At 47.6% G+C, this 10,263-nt stretch overlaps 1 protein-coding gene across 1 annotated transcript; it reads left to right on the top strand.

Annotated features, from left to right (window-relative positions):
* Positions 1–376: 376 nt before the first annotated feature.
* LOC135371581 (uncharacterized) lies at positions 377–5,770 on the top strand. The gene has a single exon (XM_064605571.1). It carries the CDS (start codon positions 377–379, stop codon positions 5,768–5,770), a length of 5,394 nt encoding a protein of 1,797 aa, XP_064461641.1.
* Positions 5,771–10,263: the final 4,493 nt, after the last annotated feature.

Genomic DNA, 10,263 nt, shown 5'->3' with positions numbered 1-10,263 from the left:
TTATAATTTCGTTTATAATCATATTGATCAAGAATATCTTCTTTGATTAAATGTGGTGATCGTTTTGATATGGTTTAGCTATTATTTCCCTACATGTTGTTGCAGAACTCTCAGAGGGCAGCACAAGAACGGGGTTTTTCTTCTTCTTTGGGAAAACGTTTCAATGTAAGACACATTGTCATCGTGAATAAAGGTAGGAGGTATGTTCGGAAAAGGAACGTGATATGACGTGGAGGCTTGGGGCTCTGGGAAAGACATCGCTGCGACAAAGCCAGGACATAAAAAATTGGTGCCGAAACCCGGGAACGCTTCACGAACGGAGTCTTTGTCTGTAGTGATCTACTGGTTGTTGGATAAGAGAGCCCTACGATCGACTATGGAACGTCTCAAGGTGAAGAGGACGTCGCGAAGGAGACAAGCTACGAGGCTTGTGGGAGAAGCCAAGACTGCACTGAGCAGCACTCCTAATGATCGGAAGACCGTCGAAAGCTTGTTGGAACGTCTACGCGTGAACCTTGAAGAGCTGAAAGAGATCAATTCCGAGTTTGAAGGTCATCTCAAGGATGATGAATTAGAGGTGGAATATGAAATGGCTCTGGAATACGAAGAAAATTCTATAAAGGAAATGTCTAACCTACGTGTCGCCTTGCAAGAGCTCACCTCAGTGTCGACGCCTGCCACTCAGGTGGCCGCTCCAACGAATGTGGCACTACTTGGGACTCAGTCTGCCGCTCACACGCCGTCGCTTCATGGCAATCACGCTGGGACCCGTCTGCCAAAACTTCAACTGATGCGTTTCCGAGGTGACCTATCGGAGTGGCTTCCCTTTTGGGAACAATTCAAAGGAACCGTACATAACAATAGTAACCTTTCACAACCAGAGAAGTTCTTCTACTTAAGGTCACTGTTGGATGGAGCAGCTGCAGCCGCCATATCAGGTCTACAAGCTTCGGAGGTGTGCTACAACGATGCCATTGAAATCTTGATGGAAAGATTTGGAGACAAGCGTCGCATTGAAAGGCAGTACCTTACCAAACTGAGGACATTGCCTCCAATTAAAACTCACAAAGATTTTCGAGGGCTTAGGAAGCTATATGATCAAGTCCAAGCAAACGTGCGAGGTCTCAAAGCACTGGGTGTGGAAAGCAGCTCCTTTGCAACAATGCTGACAGATACTATCCTTTCAGCGTTGCCTACTGAAATGGCCATGGAATATTATCGTACTGAGAAGAGAGGCCAGCAGCTTGGCACAGCAAGTTTGGAAGGCAATGGAGACGAGACCAATGCCGGAGTGAGTACCGCTGGAAGAGAGATTGTTGGAACTACGGAGTTAGATCGAATTCTAAAGTTTCTCCTAATTGAAATCGAAAGCTTTGAGCACCTCAAGTTCAATGGATGTGCCTATGACGACAACGAGATGAGAGGACATCAGAGGCAAGGTGATCGACAGAATTCAAACAATGGTGGATTCAAGACACGACCGGCAGCGTCAGTTCTCCACACCACTGCTCGGGAAATGACCAACGATTGCATATTTTGCAACACCTCGCGACACATAACGGAGCTGTGCGACGCAGACATCCCGCTGGCAGAGAAGAAAACTACTCTTGCAGCTCAAAAGCGATGCTTCCGTTGTACGAAACATGGACATCATGCAAGAATGTGTAGGAAGAAAATAACCTGCTCTGCATGCGGAGGAAGGCACGTAAGGACGATGTGCGATCCTTTGTGGAAACCAAGTGAACAGACAAAAGTGAAAGAAGTCGTCAGTACTAGCATGCACACGAGTGGGACTGGCGAAGATGTGAAGACAGGTACTGTCGTCTTACTTCAAACGTTCAGGGCATGGGCCGTAGCTGAAGGTCGCAGTCTATATCTCAGGGGAGTCATTGACGGCGGTAGTCAACGAACCTTCGTGCGCCAAGATATTGCCAGAGAACTGAATCTTCCTTCTGCCGGAGAAATAGACGTCACGATAAATACTTTCGGGAACAGGACTTCCAGAAGGGAGAAGCAGCGTCGGCGTTTGGTCAAACTGTGCTTACGCAGTCAATACGGAGGGGAAGTACATGTCTTTGAAGCAATCGAGGTACCATTCATTTGTGAAGATCTTGTGACATGCCCATTGGATAACGAGGACGTGCGTACTTTTCTTCTAAGTGAAGAGAAACTAGCCGATGAGTGTCGCTTCTCAGGGGTACGGACAGAAGATGGAATTGGCGTGCTTTTAGGCTCTGATCAAATGTGGAAGATCATGACGAGGCAGGTGCGGCAAAGCAATGCCCAGAATAATCTTGTTGCCATCAACACTGCTCTGGGTTGGACTTTTCAAGGACCGGTATCAGTTAGATCTTCACTCGAGAACAAAGACAGCACTCTAGTTTGTGTGCTTCGCACTGATGCCACTCACGAGGCGTCATTACAGATGTTCTGGGAAATTGAGCATCTGGGTATTACGGACGGAAATAGTAATGATGAAGGCGACGACAAAGTTCTTTGTCAATTTAAGGAAACCGTACAGAAGGTTGGCGGAAGATATGCCGTCACTCTACCTTGGAAGAACGATTTCGTCCTTAACGATAATTTGGAAGTAGCCGAAAGTCGGCTCAACGGACTCCTAAAAAAGCTAAAGAAAAATGGTTTGATGGCAGAGTACGACGCTGCGATGAGGAAGTACGCAAGTGACGGACATGCGGAGAAGGTACTCGTCGAGTCAGAGAACGGCAAACAACCTCAGCAAGTCTATTACATGCCGCATCAAGCTGTGGTCAAACAGGAATCAGAAACCACAAAGCTTCGTGTTGTCTTCGATGGATCCTCGCATGCACCTACCGTAGCTTCACTGAACGATTGCCTGGAAAAAGGACCCAGTCTGAATACGGATCTTCTGCCGGTCTTGATACGTTTCCGAATGTACCGTATCGGTCTGGCAGCAGACATTGAGAAAGCCTTTCTTCAGGTTGAGGTCCAAGAAAGGGACAGGGACGCTTTGAGATTTCTGTGGTGTCAAGATGGTCCTACGGAAGATATTTCTCAGAATCCGGTGGAAGTATGGAGAATGAAACGTGTACCCTTCGGAACGACAGCGAGCCCCTTTCTTTTGGCGGCCACACTGAGACATCACCTAGACAACGTCAAAGGGCATTTCCAACGGACGGCACGGCACATTGTCAATAGTTTCTACGTGGACGACCTATTGACGGGTTCATCAACGGTGGATGGAGCAATAACGATATACAACGACGCTTCATCTATCCTTCAGGAAGCTGGTATGAATTTACGAAAATGGATTTCAAACGCAGAAGAGGTACGAAAACAGTTTGGTGAGCAAGACACCAACAGTAGACAAGAGAGGACCCTGAGTTGCAGGGAGGATCGGAAAGTTCTCGGTATACTGTGGGACACGTACGGTGATACTCTCAAGGTATCAGGCAAACGCATGCTAGAGGATGGCGTAGCGCTCATTAGCAGTAAACGCGGAATTCTGAGCGCAGCAGCGAAGCTGTTTGACCCTCTGGGCATGCTCTCTCCGTTCAGCATTCGAATCAAAATGCTGTTTCAACGTTTGTGGGAGGAGAAGCTTGATTGGGACACGCCTTTGACCGGAAATATACAAGAGCTGTGGCATACCTGGTGGTCGGAGCTGCCAAAGTTGGACAACATCGCACTAAATAGGTGTCTCGTTCCAGACGGAAATTACAACTTCAAGTATGAGCTTCACATCTTCAGCGACGCTAGTCCTTATGCATACGGAGCTTGTTTGTATTTAAGAGCCATTGCAAATGGAAGAACAGCGAAGGTCGGGTTTGTGTTTGCAAAGGCTCGGGTGGCGCCTTTGAAGGCCCTAACTTTACCACGACTAGAGCTTATGGGCGCCCTGTTGGGAGTGAGGCTATCAAAGAAAATAACTGAAACTTTGACGCGACTGAAAGAAGTGACCTGCGTATACTGGACAGATTCGTCAATCACCCTTTGTTGGGTACGAGGTTCTCCGTTACGTTGGAAACAATTTGTAAGAAATAGAGTTATTGAGATCCAGGAAAAAAGCGACGTATCAGCTTGGCGATTTTGTCCTGGGAAAGAAAACCCAGCTGACCTATTGACCAGGGGGGAGTCACTTGAAACGCTTGAGAAGTGTGACACATGGTGGAACGGACCAAAGTGGCTCGAACGGGACGAAGACGAATGGCCTGCTCAAACGGTGCTTCCGGAAATAAAGGACCTTACTGATCAAGAGGATGTGCACAATGACGCCACTACGTTGCAAAGTTCTGTCAATATGGGAGTTCCCGCTGTACTGGACCTCGACCGATTCAGCAGTTTGCGTAGAGCTCTCAGAGTGACAGCGTGGATCAAACGGTTCGTCGACAATAGCCGACCAGGTAACCCACGGGTCTTTGGGGCACTCTCAACAGAAGACATTAGTTGGGCAGAGAACTATTGGATGAAACGAGCTCAAGAGGAATGGTATGGACTCGAGAAGCAAACCCTGAGTCTGGGAAAGGCGTTAGAGAAGAACTCGGCTGTAGTGAAGCTAGCACCTTTTCTTGACAACGAAGGAATCATGCGGATCTCCGGACGTCTTCATTTCTTGGAAATTTCAGGAACAGTAAAGCACCCGATTCTGCTTCCACCCGACCATCGATTTACGGTACTGACTGTGGAATCAGTGCACCTGAGGGTTCTGCACGGAGGAGTGCAAGATACCCTAACTGAACTTCGGGAGCGATTTTGGATTCCAAAAGGACGACAGATTGTGAAAAAAGTAATCTTTCACTGCAGGGGTTGTACCAGGTACCGCGCCAAAGCAGCGACAGCAAGAATGGCTCCATTACCACAGGATCGAGTAGAAGCCGGTACGCCATTTGAAGTCATCGGGATTGATTTGGCCGGTCCTGTTTTCTTCAAAGGAGCAGTACGCGACGAAAAGTCCTACATTTTGCTCATCACATGTGCGACAACTCGAGCCATTCATTTAGAGCTCGTATCTAAAATGTCCACAGAATGCTTCCTGCTAGCCTTCTCCAGGTTCATTGCTCGGCGAGGCATACCTAAAGTGATATACACTGACAATGCACTAACCTTCAAGAAGGCGTCGAAAGACATAAGTATTTTCTGCGACACTTTGCAAAGACAGCGTTTTCACGACTATTGTACGGAGAAAATGATAACATGGAAGTTTATCATGACATATGCTCCATGGTGGGGAGGGTTCTGGGAACGTTTGGTAAAAACAGTGAAAGGGACCCTCCGGAAGACACTGGGCCGTAACAGATATGGGTTTGAAGAACTGACTACGATCTTACAGCAAGTTGAAGCAGTTGTAAATTCAAGGCCACTTACCTATCTTGGTGACTGCCCAGAAGACCTTTCCCCTCTAACTCCCGCACATTTCCTGACGGGAAAGAGACTCACGTGTTTGCCAATGGCTCCTATACCAACGCCGCGATCAACGAGTGCACAAGTTAAAGCTAACTGGATAAAGGACGAAAGAGCTATTGACAGCTTCTGGAAGAGGTGGCTGAAAGAGTACTTGCTACAACTTCGTTCAGCTCATAGTTGGAGTGTACATAAGTCTTTGCCAGTGAAGGAGGGCGATGTGGTGTTGATCAGCGAAGAAAAGGTTCCTCGACACATGTGGAAGATGGGAAGAGTTGCTACTGTGTTTTGGGGGCGGGACAAGGTGGTGCGGGCCTGCGCAGTGAAGCTGCCAGACAAAACAGTACTGCGACGACCGGTGCAGCTTCTGTATCCTCTCGAAATGGTGTAAGGGTCTCATTGTGCTTTTTCGGGGGGGAGTATGTTGCAGAACTCTCAGAGGGCAGCACAAGAACGGGGTTTTTCTTCTTCTTTGGGAAAACGTTTCAATGTAAGACACATTGTCATCGTGAATAAAGGTAGGAGGTATGTTCGGAAAAGGAACGTGATATGACGTGGAGGCTTGGGGCTCTGGGAAAGACATCGCTGCGACAAAGCCAGGACACATGTTGGATGATTGGTTCTATATTAATGCTATGTGTTGATCGTGTTGATTCGAATTATTGCCTTATGTCTGCGCTATTCACTTCATAAGAAACTGATTAATTAAATTTGTGTCATGTTGGAATATTAAACTTAGCATATTGTGGTCGAAATTACTTACACCTATCAGATTCTCACATCTCAGACTTTTTATAATAAAACTTGTAATTTTGTTTGTAATCATATTAATTAAGAATATCTTCTTTGATTAAATGTGGTGTCCGTTCTGATTCATTGAAAACGTGTGTATGATTACTGTTAATAAAAAATATTGTGTTTGATTTGTGATACCTATTCAATGCTATTGTATCATACCTGTAATAAGTATATTCTTTGTTACGTGTATTGTATTGTGTTTCTTCTGCTTCAGATTTTTGGCTAAGTTTTTCCCATTCACGCAGAGTCATAACATAATTTCTGACACTAATGACTTTAATAAATATATTTTCACTTGTACTTTTGTGTATGGCTATCCTTTGCATGTAAACAGCCTACTGCACACCTGTTGTAGCTGAAAAAAAAATTACGATTCAAGTCGGCTCAGGCTGAAAAATGACGAAAGTCGGCGGCCCAGGCTGAAGGGTAAGCGCGCACGCAGCCCTCCGGTCACGCTCCGCCCACCACAGCAGCCCTCCACTCGAGCGCAGCCCGCCGGTCGCGGGAAGGAAGTCGGCCCAAGTAGGAAAATGGTGAAAGAAGTCAGCCCACGCTGAAGGGTAAGCGCGCACGCAGCCCTCCGGTCACGCTCCGCCCACCACAGCAGCCCTCCACCCGAGCGCCGCCCTGTTACAGGTGGTGAAGGTTTTTCAGCTGGGTTTTTCTCCTTCACCTGATTGGCATCACAATTGGCACAATTCCCATCACTATTGGCTTTAATAAATATATCGCAACTTGATTGGCATTACAATTGGCATTAATAAATATATTTTCACTTGTACTTTTTGTGTATGACCCTTCTTTGCATGTCTCTGCATGTAAACCGCTCACCTGTTGTATCGGAAAAATATGTGAAGTCGGCCCACGTACGGCCAAAGAAGTCTGCCCAGGCTGAAAAATACGCTACGATGAGCGCACGCGCAGCCCTCCCCCGCCGATAAGCGCGCGGACAACCCTCCGCACACGCGCCGCGCGGGGAAAAATACGCGCAGGGCTCACGGCAGGGGTCCAGGTTGCTGAGTGGACCCGATGTAGCCTGGACACCCCCTCCTACTACTAGCGTTTCGTATGCGAGCGTTGCACGCGCTCTCTTAAGGAGGAAAAGAGCATGGCGAAACATCGTCGCCTGTGTGCGGACGTAAACGCTACCAATACTCCGACGCATAAGTTTCATATTTTTTTGACTCTGTGGATGCAGGAGGGCGAGCGTATTGTATTTAAAACACTCACCCTCCTTACGTGCCGGTAAATGAATATTCGTTAGCACGTTCCGGCGTTTAGCCAAATGAGCGGGAAGTGCCCGCATTGCATCCGAATGTTTTAGTTTTCACAGCAGAAATGCACATTTGAACGTTTTTAGACGTCGGTGGACACGAACCCACTCCCTTCCCGCTGATAATTTTCGACGCGCCCTGTGGACTCCTGAATCACGTCCATTAGGATATTCGCGATGGCTCCGTCGCTGCGGACTTGGCGAGCAAACGCCATAAAGTGGGCGATTATCTCCCCCCAAGTTGCAAAACCTAAAGGGTATTCGTTGCGCTCTGAATATAGCGACCATATGTTTTAGCGATACCTCTACATGCTGTGTCAGTCTGGAAGAAGGGCAGGAACGATATATCCACGTCGGGGTGGGGATCGCATCACATGAGCACACAGTGTAGGAGGTGCGCCGTCCCGAGAATCGTCTTCCGATTCATCCTCGATATCGTGAGGGTCAGAAAAGCAGAATACACACCTAGGCACTGAAAGTTAAAGGAGCCGTAAGAAATGTGCAACAAGTGAGGCGAATAAATTACTTTTGAAGCGAGTTGAAGCAGACTGTTCCCCCCGCTCTCGCGGCTTATACACCAGCAGCCAGTTGTTGTATGTAAGAAAAGAACTATAGAGCTCCTCGATCAGGAGCAGCGAGAGATGGGGTTGCTGAGAGGAAACTTTGCAACTCCAAATCCAGCCATCGAAGGTCGACCTTCGCTTTACGGGACGCCCGGTCAAAACTCAGGTATCTCGGCCGGCTCATACACAGTCCCGACGATAGCTACATAGGACGAATGTTCCGCCACATCCGGTACCTCATGGATCAAAAGAATCAACGAAATAGACCAGATGTGCAGCAGGGGAACGACAAGACAGAAAGCCAAAAGCGAAACAGAGTGGGCGAGGATAATCACCAAAGAAATGAACAAGATAGAAGAAGAAAGGTGGCGAACCGCAACAGGTAAAGAGGAGAGCATGGACTTCTACAGTGAAAACAACGATCAGCGAGCACCAGAAACGTTCTACAGGGGCGACCACACCAGCGGACTCCTTTTTCAAGCCCGGACTAGATCCCTATTAACGAAATGACGAATACAACAACTGTTCCACACTGACAGCGCGGAATGCACTACCTGTAACACCGGGGAAGGCGATGACCTCCAACGCATACTATTCTCTTGTCTGACACTGGAACAAACAAGACCGAGACCGGAACCGATACTCGCTATTGGGCTTCGGCAGCGACTATTCGACACCGAGCATAGAGCAGACAAAGCGCCACCTGGAAGCCTGGCAAAAACAGTTGACGATATTGTAGTGTTTCTTTCTTTTTTTTTTCAGAGACTTTTCCTGTCTCTACGCCTGTGAAGCTCTTACACGAGCTCTGTCCTGATCCAAAAGGGATGCGACCCTGATCTGATCCTGAGTGGACTGGTCCGCACGGTCCGCACAGCCATGCAGCGAGCCATGTATCGTGGTTAAATACGCCGCCTTTCAGATCAAAGGGAGGAAGAGGGGGAGTTGGTGATAGTTCATGTCGCTACAATGCAGCACTGAGACGGGACGAGGGGCTGTTAAAACAAGGAGGCAAACGTATCTGCAAACTCTCAACTGACAGGAATTTATTTGCGCAGACAAATTTAAACAATCAAGAAGGAAAATAGGTGGCGCACTAGCTACACAAAATTCTATGCCCCTAGTGTGGTCCACGTGGGCCCGCAAGGTCAACCCCACACTCCACGTTTAGAAACTCTTTTTCTAGGTCAGTCAGCGCAAGAGACGGGGCACTGATACAATGTGTCCCTTTTCTGTGAATACAGAAGGCTTCAATTATGTCGCGTACAGTCTGATCAGAGTTCTTGCACAAAACAGATGTTTTATCGAAGCATGGTATGCACTCGCAGTCCCTACAGTGCAGGCCAAGGTGGCCTGATGGGGTGCGGCGTATAGTCGATGCATGTTCCATAAGTCGGACGTTCAAGCACCGCCCCGACTGACCAATATGACACGCACCACAATCTAGAGGAATAGAATATATGGTGCCTAAGTCGCAGGCAACAAAAGGCTTCTTGTGGCGAATGCCACACCCCCGAACATTACGCTCTTTATTAATGTGAGAGCAAAGACTTTGCAACTTGCGTGGAGCAGAGAATATAAGAGGAATATCAAACCTGCCCGCAATCCTTTTTATATTGTGAGATACCCTATGTACATAGGGTATGACCACTGGCCTGGCAAGGGGCATGACAAATGTCCTTTTCGGAGTAGATCCCCTAAGCTGCTTCAGTAAAACCTCAGCCACATCTACTAGCACATTCTCAGGAAATCCTGCACATCTCAGTCTGGTTATTTGGGTCTCGAAGCTACTGTTCAACATGTGCTGGCACGATTTTACCAGAGCTGCACGCATTACTGATTTGGCAAACCCCTCTTTACTAACTTGGAGTGAGCCGAAGCATATGGCAGGAGGCCTTTTTTGGACCTAGGGTTGTACTTATAGCAGATATGCTGTTGGGTCTTGTGGATAAGAAGGTCCAAAAACTGTAACGTTTCGTTCTCGGGTTGTTCTAAGGTGAGTTCCAAACCCCCCATGCACTCCCTGAATACCTCAATGAAAGCGACCAGATCTTTTTCATAGAACAGTAGAAAGTCATCTACATATCTACACACATGGTGGCGAGGCATACCTTTTAGTGTCTCCTCCATTAACTTGTCACACTTGCCCAGGAAAATTTCACAGAGAAGTGGAGAAACACATGAACCTATGGGTGTCCCTGATTTTTGGATATAATACTTGCTTCCACTGTTGATCACCGTGGCCTTTAGGTA

The sequence above is a fragment of the Ornithodoros turicata genome, unplaced genomic scaffold (assembly GCF_037126465.1).
Source record: "Ornithodoros turicata isolate Travis unplaced genomic scaffold, ASM3712646v1 Chromosome113, whole genome shotgun sequence".
Taxonomy (NCBI): domain Eukaryota; kingdom Metazoa; phylum Arthropoda; class Arachnida; order Ixodida; family Argasidae; genus Ornithodoros; species Ornithodoros turicata.
This window is presented reverse-complemented; position numbering and strand designations above follow the sequence as displayed.